We start from the raw sequence: 13,726 nt of genomic DNA, 5'->3' as shown, positions 1-13,726 counted from the left end.
CACTTTAGTTCTTAGACTAAAAATCCAAGAAAAAATAGAGGTGAAAACTCAGGATAATTTCCCAGTTTTTTTGTATGTAAAAAGAACTACATTTATTTCATCTATATAGATGAGGTATTATAATGGTTTATCCTAATTATATGCTTAGACATACATATTTAGATAACTTTTTTTCCTTAATGTTTATGGGTCTAGAAATCACTTCCTTTGCTTTTTATAACAGGTGTACTGCTAAGTTTTGGTATGCTTGTCTTAGAGTTTTGGTTGTTTTGGAAAAGCACCCAACACACTCTCCGCAAGGGATAACTTATTTTCTACTCTATCATTTCCAAGTTCATCCTAAATAGTCACATCAAGCCTCAGGTTGGTCTAGTGAGCTCACAAATGCCTACAAGCACCTCTCTAAGCCAGGGTAGCAACTAGTCCTCTCAATCATGGCTATACAACTGCATGAACTGAACTCCATGTTGAAAACAAAGATATGACTTTTGGTGTGTGTGTTTTCTATGTTAACAATTGTTCAGGGGCACACATTTTGAAAATAATTCCACTGCCACAGTTTGCTGACAGCCTCCATTTGGGTGTCTTTCATTGGATGGTAAGCTCTTCTCTGAGACAAGGCATGAGGCCTTATTTGGTGATGATAGCTCAGCTCCCAGCTCAGGGGCTGGCACAGAAAATGTTTCTGCACTGAACTGAAATTTAGAAATCTCTAACACCTTTCACATATGTTTTGGTTTAGGAGTCCCTTTCTAAATCTGTCAGACACAATTTACTTTTTAAATAACCGGTTTTCAAGAATGTCTCATCTATTGGGCTATAAACATATTTAAACTTGGGAAAAATCTTTTAATGAAGAGGGAAAAAAATATAAAAGGCTATTTATATAAATCCCCCTTAGGTTTTACTCAAATAAGTCTTAATTCCACTGAAATAATCCTTGTGGTTAAATGTATGCCCAGCAAATGCATATAGACTAGCATTTTTATCCCACTCACTTTTCAGCAATACCACTGTTTCCTAGGAGAAATTAACTATTGCCTAGCTTTTACTGAATAAACTGTGACTAAAGTCCAGCAGCTTAAGTTTATAATCATAAAAATAAACTTAAAAAAATATTATGAATCTTCAACGATGGCCAATTGTTTTCTGGCTTCTTTGTTAAGATTTCAGGAATATATGAATCCTGTTATTGCTTCCCTAAGATACTTCATCATCTCTATTATAGCCACTTTCAGAGTGGAGCATCATCACATTTCTGCTAACATGAGTCTCTGGACATACAATGGTCCAACCGTGTCCCTTGAAACACTGCTACAACATGACAGAGAAAACTGATTTAACATGGTAAAACCTATACATAGCTTGAGCTCTGTCCAACAGCCTGAGAGCTACAGAGGCATTATCCTGTTTCTATTTGATAATATTAAAATAATCTCAATCAGGGAACAAGATCTAAGTTTAATTGGCAGAAACCCAGAGTGGAGGTTTGAGATCCCAAACTTGCAGAGGTCAAGGGCCCACAGCCATTATTCTTCCAGCAGTGGCAGAGACAGAACTGGCAAGTCCATTCAATCAAAGGGGATAGATAGTGAGTAGAAGGCCACCCACACAAACCTTTGTTTGCTTGCTTGCTTCTTTTCTTAGAATACCGTGAAGACAGGTGCTGTGGGGCTTGAAAAGTTGTGTCTGGCGAGAGACCTACTGCTTGGTGAGTGCTTTTTCTTCTGTAGATACCTCCAAAGCACAGTTTTGTTCTTTAATTGATGTTTGTTTATTTAATGTCAGCAATGTTGATATAGCTTTATGTGTGACTTTAAATCAAAGGCACACAGGATGAAATAATATGGATTTTCACTTAATTAACAAAGACCTTTATCCAGTTGACCAAACACAAGAAAATGAGAACATAGCAATGTGAGCATTCCTTTGCCATTTTATGTCCTGACAACAGCACTACAGAACAAATTTTGAGTGTAGGGCACATGAAAAAAAGTTACTTTCTCCTATATTCAGTAAAACTTTGATTTTTAAATCTATTCATCCATCCATTATTCCTAAACCACAGGAGTGTCTATCCTTAAAAGGAAAAAATATATATCATAAAGTATGTTCAAAAGGCATTGCTTCCAGATCAGTTAGTTCTGAAAACTTATTAATATATTAGAAATAATTCAGTCATTTGTAATATTATAATATGCAGTTAAATTTGTTCTGAGTAGCATGATGTCACAGTCACATATTTACTTGCAACGGTTTTCAATATTATGGGCCTGGTTTGACTATCCAATAAAATACCCGAATTTTATAAACTACTTCATTTTATGGCCACATCATATTTTATAAGATTTGGGCAATATATCAAGGGAAATATATACCAAGCCAGAATTCAGGTTTGTTCATGCAAATTAAATAGCTATAAATTTAAATGGTTAAAGCCTTTAGAAAGATGATTTAAAGTTTTAAAAATGTAAATATCATTGACATAGCAACATTAATTATTTCAAAGGATATTCCTGAGTGTGTATTATTTGTCAGCCACTAGGCTCTGAGAATACAATGTTGAATTAAACACCATATTTCTCTCTGTATGGAGTTTTTATTCAACGTTCAATTCAATGCTGCAAGGATTATTATGTAGTTACTAAAGTAAACTCCAATTATCCAGTGATCAGAAAAAATATCAAGAAAGATTGAGTATAATGTAGGAGATTAAAAAATAATAAAGAAAAACAAACAAACCCCCCACAAACACCTTAAAGCCTCCAAAATACAGTTGACCCTTGAACAACATGGGTTTGAATTGTGTGGGTCCACTTACACTTGGATGTTTTTCAATAGTAAATTCTACAGTACTACACGATCCACCACTGGTTTAATCTGTGAACATGGAGGAACTGCATATACAGAAGGCTAACTGTAAGGTATATGTGGATTTTCAACTGTGTGGAGGGTCAGCGCCCCTAACGTCTGTGTAGGTCAAGGGTCAGCTGTATATATGCTTAGACAATAATACTTAATTAACTTCTCTAGCTGTATCATCCGTGATACCTCTAAACTTATCTTCCACTCTGGCCTACTGATCTACTTAATATGCCACAAACATATTCCAATCATTCTCTCTCCATGTCCTGGATTTTATTGTCTTTTCTATCTGTAATGTTCTTTCTCCAAATTCATCTTTCTATCTTTAAGGATGCAAACCAAATATGCAGACTTTCCTGACCTCTCTATTTTCAATGTCCGTAGCACTTAATTTATAGTGCTTTTACTTTGCTTGATCTGTAAGAAGATAATTCCTTACATTATAGTGCCTAACTATAAATGCATTAAGAGGAGGCACTGTATTTTGCTTCTCTTTTTGTCCCCTGTAGTGCTTAATTCAGTGTTTTGCATATAGTAAGTATTGAATAAGTATCTCTTTAATAACATTTATCTAACAATTGGAAATATCAGGTTAATGATTCCAAAGTGCTTTCTGATATTTCCTCAATTAATGTGCATAAAACTCACAGATTCAATTTACATATAAGGAAATTGATTATTAGATAACTTAGGTAATTTGTCAAGATTATATAATCGGCGATTATATAAACTAGTGATGATAATACTCAGGCCTGAGATTAAAAGAAAGACTGTCTTCTGAGGGGTTCAGTGTTTTTTCTATAATATTATGGTCAATATTCAAATTAAAAGAAATGTATTTGAACAATGAAAACCACACTGTAAAAAGTTTCCTTCTAACACAATTATTTTTACTTCCACTTATTTTTCACAGTTCTTTAAGAAGCGGTCATGTCACCTGGATAAAACCTAGTTTATCAGTGAATTCCATGAGGATGGCTACGCATAATTATAATCAGCACTCCTGCAAGGTGCCAGGGCAGCTGGAGAAGGTGTTTGTTTTGACTGAAAACTGGGCATTCTGAAGAAACAAATAGTAACTTAGTGTTGAAGGAGCTCATCCTTATAGCTTCTTATAACTCTAGTAATTTAAAATAATCACTTGACATATGAAGCATTTAAAATATATGGAACATTATTTGCATTTAGAGACACTGCATTTTTAACATAAGATTTCTATGGTAGAATAAATAAATAATATAAAATTTCCACAGAAGTAAGTTCTTAGGACTACATAGCTTAAAAGCTGACGTATTTGCTTAACTAGATTTGCTTAGAAAGAATGCAGAGAGTAATGTAAGACTGAAGTTGTGGAAACAATGAAGCTTGTGAACCAACAAAAATGAGTACGTTTCAGATAAGCAGAAAAAAGTGAGAGAATTCCAGGGAAGGGGTCCCCTTGGAATGCCTATTTGAGAAATCCCTATTAGGAAAGCATTTTTTTGTTAATATATGAGATAAACAACAAGTTACCAATTTAACATGCTACTATGGGAATTCATAATATTTTCTGATTAATGGTTGTAGGAAAATATTTTGAAATAATCAAAATATATCGTTTCAAGCAAAGAGAAAATGTATTTATGTTGGTGTATACATACGGCAATTATTTTTATATTAGGACAAATGTCCTAATAAAAATGCCAATATTTCAAAGTATTACAGTTTGCAAATCACTAACATATAATAGTATTTTGAAGTTAATTCTGTTCTTACTTTTGTCTACAGTGTTGAGTTGATTGACCTCCCCTTGTTTCCCTGTCTTGTTGTCCCAAGTGCTTTGTGAATTGTTAGTACAGGCAGGAGGCATGTGATAGATCTGAAACCAGGGAAGAAAATAGGGTGCAGAGTGGCATTATAATGCTGAGAGCACATTTATCATTTCTTTATATATCCACATGTATAAATACACACACAGACACCACACTAGTTAACCTTCTCCTTGAAGAACACATCATGACAGGGAAGTATTCCATACATTTAGAGACTACGTATATAATGCCAATGAGTCAAACAGGCCAGGAGATACTATAAACTGATGGTCAATAGGAACTGAGTCTTGTTCTCAGTTTTAGGATAACAGTAAAGCATGATGAGGACAGTAGAAATAAGAAAGTGCATGCCCTTATAAAGGGGGTAGCCATTTCTTAGCTACCATAGTCTCTGTACTGACAGATTTTCCAATTTTTCAAGAGAAACAGACAATTTAGGTTTTATTATGAAATTTCGCAATTTAAAAAATTAGACAACTAATCCACAGGTTTTTAAAAAATTTTTATTTTATATTGGAGCATAGATGATTAACAATGTTGTGTTAGTTTCAGGTAGATAGCAAAGTGATTCAGTTATACATATACATGTATCTATTCTTTTTCAAATTCTTTTCCAATTTAGGTTATTATAGAGTATTGAACCAGCATTCCCTGTGCTATACATTAGGTCCTTGTTGGTTATCTATTTTATTTAATTGATTAATTTATTTATTTATTCATGGAAAGGCATTTTTTAATTTTAATTTTTTAAAACTTTTAATTTTATATTGGGTATAATTGATTAACAATGTTGTGTTAGTTTCAGGCGTACAGCAAAGTGATTCAGTTATACATATACATGTATCTATTCTTTTTCAAATTCTTTTCCCATTTAGGTTATTACAGAATACTGAGCCAGCGTTCCCTGTGCTATACAGTAGGTCCTTGTTGGTTATCTATTTTATTTATTTATTTTTCATGGAAAGGGATTTTACTTTAAATATAGCAGTGTGTACATGTCGATCCCAAACTCCCAGTCTATCTCTCCCCCCCTTTCTTGCCCCCTCATAACCATAAGTTCATTCTCTAAGTCTGTGAGTTTTGTAAATAAGTTTATTTTTATCATTTTTTTAAAGAAATCTTTGTACACATATGCAAGTACATCTTTATTTTTATTTATTTATTTATGGTGCATTGGGTCTTTGTTGCTGCATGCAGGCTTTCTCTAGTTGCAGCGAGCGGAGGCTACTTTTCATTGCGGTGCGCCGGCTTCTCATTGAGGTGGCTTCTCTTGTTGCAGAGCACAGGCTCTAGGTGCGCAGGCTTCAGTAGCTGCGGCACACGGGCTCAGTAGTTGTGGCACACGGGCTTAGTTCCTCCGTGGCATGTGGGATCTTCTCGGACCAGGGCTCAAACCCGTGTCCCCTGTATTGGCAGGTGGATTCTGAACCACTGTGTCACCAGGGAAGTCCCTGTATCCTTTTTTTTTTTTAATTCTGCAGTTTTTTAACACTGTGTAGATCAAGGTCTACATGTCTGTGGGTCATCTGACCTGCAGGTAGCAATCTGTGACTTCTAGAATACAGGACGTTGCATTTCTGTCTTCCAGTTAAGGCGAACAAAACAAACAGCAGCACCAGGAACAGCAATCTCTTCTTTTCTCTCTAGATCCCTCCCTTATAATTTAAAATAGGATACTGATTATTAATATAGATATTCATTAGTCATGTATTTGTAACCAGCTGATGAGCATATACTTTCCTCTCTCAGGAAGCAAAGATTATTCATGAAATTTATATGATGATGTCAAAATTTGTTGTTTGGAGCAGGGGGAGCAGAGTTTATTACAGTTGGCTGGAGAAATTCCACAAATAGCAGATTGCAGGAATCCACAGCTGATGTCTGTGTGATTCTATAGCTGCTATTGTGGTTATACCAGGTGTCATAAAAGGAACTGGAACAGACAACCAACAACATTTTAGAAAACAATTTATCTGTAAATTGGGAATTACCCATATTAAATGTATAATAAGGTTGCATCATCAAAGCAAAAGCTGTAACAATAAAATACACATTTAAAATTAGGAAAGACTATTTACTACTCCTAAAACCTAAGTTAAATGTATATTTAAGAGTATAAAATGCTTTGTATATTTCAAATGGATAAATTATGAGTAACTAAAATTTTAACTACAATGAGGATAGTGGAGATTTTTCAAAAGGGTATTTTAATGTAAAATCCTGGTATTATTACAACTCAGTGCAATTTTTAGTAACTTAGATAAATGAACTAGAATGCTCCCCTCCCCCAGACCTGGCACTCCTGTAAGTAATCACATATGAATTTAATGTTATAATTAACTGTAATTAGCTAGCAAAGTGTTAATGAAAGTGTGTTTTTTAGCAGCAAAGAAAATCAGCATCTCATTACAAGACAAGCAGGGATTGTTCGATGTATAAACCTACTTGTTCATACATCAGTTCTTAAATGTTAAAAGCACAAATTTTCTGTGTTACTTTTAACATTTATAGCCTCATAAAAACTCTCACAGAAGAAGTAAAAATATGCAGTATGGGATGTTTTTCTACATAGCCTCACTCCCAGTTCTACATTCTTCTCCTTCGCCTTTCCAGACCCACACCAGAGCCCTTCCATCAGAGTTGGATTCATATTTATTGATGTTCTCCATGCCAGGCACTGTGGCAGGAGGGAAGTGAATTATAGGTGCCGTGAGCACCTCAAATATGTTTTGGATTAATATGTTTTCCTTTTGTTGGTATTTAGAATCAGATAATTTATTGCTAGATGTATTATTTTCTTCCCCAAAGCAGCTTCTCCTTTCCTGAAAGCACTATTTACTTAAAGGCATCTTTCAAGTTTCTGGGATTCAGATCCCAGTATCATCCTTGACGCTTATTCCTTCATTTCTCAAACCAAAAAAGAGCCTCATGTCTATGGTTTCACGTCTGGGATCGCCTTATCTTTTTTTTTTTTTTTTTGCGTTACATGGGCCTCTCACTGTTGTGGCCTCTCCCGTCGCGGAGCACAGGCTCAGCAGCCATGGCTCACGGGCCCAGCCGCTCCGCGGCACGTGGGATCTTCCCAGACTGGGGCACGAACCCGTGTCCCCTGCATCGGCAGGCAGACTCTCAACCCCTGTGCCACCAGGGAAGCCCTCGCCTTATCTTTAACTGCAACTTCAAATCCCTCTTTTTTCCGGTTACTTTCTCAGACTTTACTCTCTCTTCTCACCAATTCTTCCTTTGCCTTGTTACCAAAGCTTATTTTCTTATAGAACAGATGATAACAGATGATCGAAACCTCTCATGTTTATAAATTTTCAAAGACTCTCTCTTTCTTGCAGAGTAAAAGCGCAGCCTATAACTTGCAAAGTTCAATGTTCTCCACGGTGTTTCTGAACTCTTTTTTCCCATATTAAGTTTCCACTACGTCACCTCTTATTGTATGCTAAGCACTGTGCATTCCTCCTTGTGGAAACAGGCTCAATCAGAGCCTTTCCCTACCTGGAATTACCTTATCCCACTTGAGTAGCATGACAACACCCTTCTAATATGTCCAAAGCCCATCTGAGAAGTTCCTTTCTCTTCCATGTCTTTTCTGATGGCAGTGCTCAAAATTCTCATCTTCCTCTTCCATGATTTCAGAGCACCTTGTAGATGCCTCCATTAAAGTACTCGGCAGAGTGTGCATTGCATTAGTTCTATCCCCATTAGAATGTAAACTACCTGAGACCACTATTTATTTTTTTTTAGAAAGTCATTCTTTATTCCTTTCACTCAGCACATCCATTTGTTGAATACATTTTCTCCCTTTTAATTGAACTAAAGTCAGACTTTTCTTATTTTTAGATTAGTAAATCAAAGCTTAGACATGCTAAATTACTTAATCAGGGTTTCTTGGCCATTTAGTTGTTAAGTTAGTTCTCCTTGACACGCAGCCTCCTGTGCTACCCACAATGCCATAACAATAAACACTAACACTGCCAGAGGGAATACCACGTGTCAGGGACCATTCCAATTATCTTTACATGTGTTATTTAATTCTCACAACTACTCTATTGGAATCTCTATTTTACAAATGCATAAACTGAAGCATAGAAATGTTTAATTAGTTGCCCGAGGGCATGCAGCTAATGTAACATGGAGGCAGAATTAAACACAGCAGCTTGGTAAGGGAGCCCAAATTCTTAACGTTCTCTATGGGATTTGTATTTCAAAAGAGTACAGCAGAAAGAGTCACTTCAAAGAATGTCTCTCTAATGGTAGAGTTTAGACACTTGTGCTCCCTGCGTGGGAGGGAGAAAGACCTCCCCTGGAGCCCTTCAAATCACACCACAGATACCACACCTCCTCGCTTTATATTAACAGCTTGCCTTGGAGGAATATGTGCATTTTTGCCTGAGGGAGTTCAGACTTTAATACGGACCATGTTTAATTTATGTTCCTCTATAAAAGTCAACACGAGTTTCTGGCTGTAAATTTGTCATGGACTAAATTGTGTTTTCTGTCAGTGTTCCATTTAAATTGATGTGATCTCATTCATTAGGACATGAGGTATGTATAGCTGTAAGAAATGTACAAGGGTTTCAAAAACTTCTCCCCACTCAAAAAGCCAAGGGGAAAGTGGGCTGAAGAGTTGATAAACATGCGTGGGCAAAGGAATAAAAATTTAAAGATGATTTTATTTCATTTAACTTTTACTATAAAATCATTTCTCAAATATGCCACTTATATCCTGTTACTTCCTCGTTTGCAGACCTTTAATTTTCTGCATCAACTGCACGATCAGTTTAACAGTCCTGCCTTGTATGCAAAACTTACAGAGCTAGCTCAAACCTATCCTTCTAAACAACTCCCATTTAGACATCTTATGTTCATTTACTAATTCACTTGTTCTACATATGTTTGCTGGGTGTCCATTATGCTTCAGGCACTGTTCTATGTGCCGAAGAGTGCTAAAATGGTGAATATAACAAAGTCCCAGCCCACATGGTGCTTATATTTTAGTAAAAGAAACAAGTAGGGCTTCCCTCGTGGTGCAGTGGTTGAGAGTCCTCCTGCCGATGCAGGGAACACGGGTTCGTGCCCCGGTATGGGAAGATCCCACATGCCGCCTAGCGGCTGGGCCCATGAGCCATGGCCGCTGAGCCTGAGCGTCCGGAGCCTGTGCTCCGCAACGGGAGAGGCCACAACAGTGAGAGGCCCGCGTACTGCAAAAAATAAAAGAAACAAGTAAATAAGAGAAGTAATTTTAGTGTTTGATATATATCTATAAAGCAGCAATTCTCAAAAATTTTGGCCTCAAGTCCACTTTGCATACTTAAAAATTATTATATACCTCAAAGAACTTGTTTTGAGTCTATGTTTAATGATATTTACCACAATAGAAATTAAAATTGAAAAAAGTTTAAATATGTATTAATATATTAAGAATAACCATAAAACCTATTAATGTAAGTAATATGAGTTTATGAAAATAACTATATTTTCAAAGCAAAAGATTAATGAGAAGAGTAGCATATTTTTCAGATCTCTCTAATGTCTGGTTTAATAGAAGTGACCAGAAATTTCATATCTGCTTCTGCATTCAGTCTGTTGCAGTAACACCTATCATACGGCTTCTAGAAAAGTCCACTATACGGTCATGAAAGAACAAAAGTGAAAACAGAAAGCTACATCTTACTACTACAATGAAACTAATTTTGACCTTGTGGGCCCTCCTGGAAGGATCATGGGGGTCTTCAGGGATCCCCAGACCACACTTTGAGAACCACTGGTATAAGGGAAGGAAACAAAGGGCAAGGGGTGGGGTAGCACTTTTAGATAGGAGTCAGGAAATACCACTCTGAGGAAGTGAAAGCCTCGCGGAGGTTTGAAGAATGAGAAGGCCCCCCAAACAACTGTAGACAGAGAAAACAAGAAACATGAAGGACTCAGAGTATGGAAGAGCTCAAAAAATTTGAGAACCTGAAAGGAAGCCACTGCGGTGATAATATGGTGAGCAGGGGAAAGGGTAGTATGAACTGTGGTTGCCAAGCCAGGGAGAGCCAGACTGAGCAGGGCAGAGGTCAGAAGCTAGTGGCCTGTGGTTCTGATCTAGACATCTGTCTTGCAGATGTATTTTGTCTGCACAGTGTTTTTTTTTTTTCTTCCACTATTCTTATTGAGCCAAATATTTTTAAAAGGGGATTTCACTTAAAAATCTGGATTGCTGGATGCTCTTAAGCAGACCAGAACACCAGGCAAAAGGAGAGCTACTGCTACATGGGGCAGCTAGAGCTGAGTAGCACCTAATATCGCATTTGAAGGAGCCATAGTCTCCACCACTCCTCACGGCTTCTTCAAAGCTGAAGCCCTCTCCAGTGCTATCCATTCTGGCCTGATTCACTTATTAAACTCATTTTTCTTGTCCCACACATACATTGTATGTGTGAGACCTCTAAGCAGGGACTCATTTTGCAGCATTTGCTTCTTGATTCTAAGTGAAATGGAAAATCTTTGAACTGTGGTATGCAGGGAGAAACACGCTCTCATTTATGTTTTTAAAAGACAACCAGTTATTGTGTGGAAAGTAATTATAGGGGCAAGAGTAGAAGCTCCTCTGAAATATTCACCAGGCTCCACCCCCCTCCACCCACCTCCAGCATCGTGAACTTGGTCTTCACTCCTGCCTTTCCCAACAGTAATGCCCTTCCTCCCACTTACACCTTATCTTACCTTTTCTTCCTCTAAGATCTACCTCAAAGTGGAGATGCAGTGGGAGGTATCCTCAGACTACAATCGCCCCCTGAGGCTATTATGCTATTCCTTGTTTACACAAAGAATTTATAATCCATGGTTTTAGAGCTTTTCACAATAAGAGTAATTTCATCAATCAGACTCTAAATTCTTTGAGAGCCTGAACTTATCTCTCTACTGCTTCTACTACTTAGAACTGACTGCTCCTACCAACCCCAGCAAGAAAAAAATCACAGCTAGCAATTACAGTTCCTTAGGTGCTTTCCTCATGTTGGCTAGGCTGTCACCATCTCTTGCTTAGTGGTTGATTGATCATGATAGGCAAACATTTGAGAAATGACCAGAATTTTATCTATACTAGGTACAATTGCTTTTACCACAGAGGTATCACCTTGTTCTATGTATTATTTAAAATACTACGGGCAAGTTATTTATCTTCTCTCTCAAGTTTCTTCACCTGTAAAATGAAGTTGTAATAAACAGCACTTCCCTCATGGGTTGCTGTGAAGATTAAATGAGATAACAGTGCTCAGTTCTTCTTAACTACCATCAGCAGCATGGCTTTTAGATGCCTATTCTCACGTACAAGAGAAATGTTTGTGCTATTCGTAAATCAGAAAAAAAATTTGTGACATTTTTACAAAGTTCTCCCCACTAAAACGCACTTGAAAGCATACCTCTTTTGTGACGTTAATTTTTTAGTAATAAAAAACGTTTTCGGCATCCTCAGTATATATATTACTTAAAGGCACCTTTCTGGAGAGAAATTTATGACTAATCAATTCACATATTAATAATTTCTCTAATGACCTATTTTGTAGTATCTTTGGAATTTTAGATTTTCTTACATTATGTTTTCAGTACCAAGCCCCATAATCTTTGTAGGTACTACTACACTACACAGGTAAGTTGAGCATTTTAAAGAAACATACAAGGAGAATACAGAGAAGTAAACTGATTAAGAACAGGGGCTTTGGAACTAGATGGCTTGGTTTGGGCCCTCAATCTATCACTGGTTTTGTGTCATAACTTCTCTGTGCCTCATTTACTACCTATAAATTGGAGCTAATGCTAATATCTAACTTATAGGGTAGTTTTAAAGATTAAATAAGTTTTGGTAGTAATTTACAATGTATGTCCCCAAATATAACAAAGCATTATCAAGTTATTTAGCAAACATAATTTAAATATAATTGATACTGCTTCTTAATCATTAAAAATATTTTTCAAAATTATTTTGATCGTTAAATAGCTCCTTCTGCAATATAAATAAAAGCCACACTGATAATATTTAAATTAGGCCACACTGAAAATTGAAATAAATTTTCAATTTCCTTGTCAATTTGATTTGTCGCATGAAAAATACCTATTCTCAAGCAGCGTGAAAACACTTGTCAGTAAAATGAAAACGCTACTGGTCTCAGAAAGCTCCCATTTCTTTGCTCTTTCCATCACTGTATTGCTTCCAGCAGTTCCTGGGGAATTGCTTTCAGGGTCACGCCAAACTGGACCCAAGAGATTGCAATAATTACATCCCAGTGGTGTTGACATTCAGCTTTGTCCCACAAGCTGCTGAGGACAGGCAGGGCGCCATCTGCTATGTTAGATGACCACTAGCTAGCTGTGATTTGTGGAGATTACTTTTCTGACATGCTACAGTTTACTTCTGAGCCAACTTTGTAAAGTCTGAAGCAATTATAGTTATCTTGGAAAAAGATAATGGCAAGATTATGAGCATATATTGATCATATACAGTTACAAAATTTAAGCATAATATCACAGGAAACATATGTAAGTCACTATTAATTATAAATTTTCTCTACAGTGGCTACCATATATTTTTAACAAGTGTGCTAGTTTATTATACATTCCCAGTTATAACATTTGTTAGTCACACCCTACTGATTTTTTCTTCAAATTTGAAATGTTTTGCCTCATTCTCCTCCAACTGCTAAGCTCTTTGTAACCTGAGGTTCTTTAACTTTGGCAGAAACACTTTCCTTTATATTAAATGTTTATTTTTAAAATTCCTTTAAAGATTAATGTAAAATGTGATTTTAACTGCCGTATACTCTACTACCTAATCTTATCTCAATGTTTTCACGCCATGTGGTGATAATGGCCACTGATATTTCAAACAGTATTTTTACTACATTTCTTTTAAAATATACTTATTAGTTGACAGATGGAACTAATATAAAAAATACATTCACACTGTTTTCCTCTTTTCTTGAAATTAACTTCCATCTTACACAGTTTTAGTGATTATATAATTTAAATATATTTTCCCATCTAGTCTTTTGTTCTGCATT

The 13,726-nt window shown here is 36.3% G+C and overlaps 1 protein-coding gene across 6 annotated transcripts in view; it reads right to left on the bottom strand.

Moving 5' to 3' along the window:
* The window catches only part of SEMA3C (semaphorin 3C), a 187,291-nt gene that overhangs the window by 126,406 nt on the left and 47,159 nt on the right, over positions 1 to 13,726 (bottom strand). Inside the window, exon 3 of one of the 6 annotated variants that reach the window (XM_032642657.1) lies at positions 4,621 to 4,723. The exons of the other annotated variants lie outside the window; for them this stretch is intronic. Coding sequence (XP_032498548.1) covers positions 4,621 to 4,714 — 94 coding nt within the window. The 5' untranslated portion in view covers positions 4,715 to 4,723. The remainder of the gene's footprint in view (positions 1 to 4,620; positions 4,724 to 13,726) is intronic. 6 annotated transcript variants of the gene reach the window in all.

The sequence above is a fragment of the Phocoena sinus genome, chromosome 9, assembly GCF_008692025.1.
Source record: "Phocoena sinus isolate mPhoSin1 chromosome 9, mPhoSin1.pri, whole genome shotgun sequence".
Taxonomy (NCBI): Eukaryota; Metazoa; Chordata; class Mammalia; order Artiodactyla; family Phocoenidae; genus Phocoena; species Phocoena sinus.
This window is presented reverse-complemented; position numbering and strand designations above follow the sequence as displayed.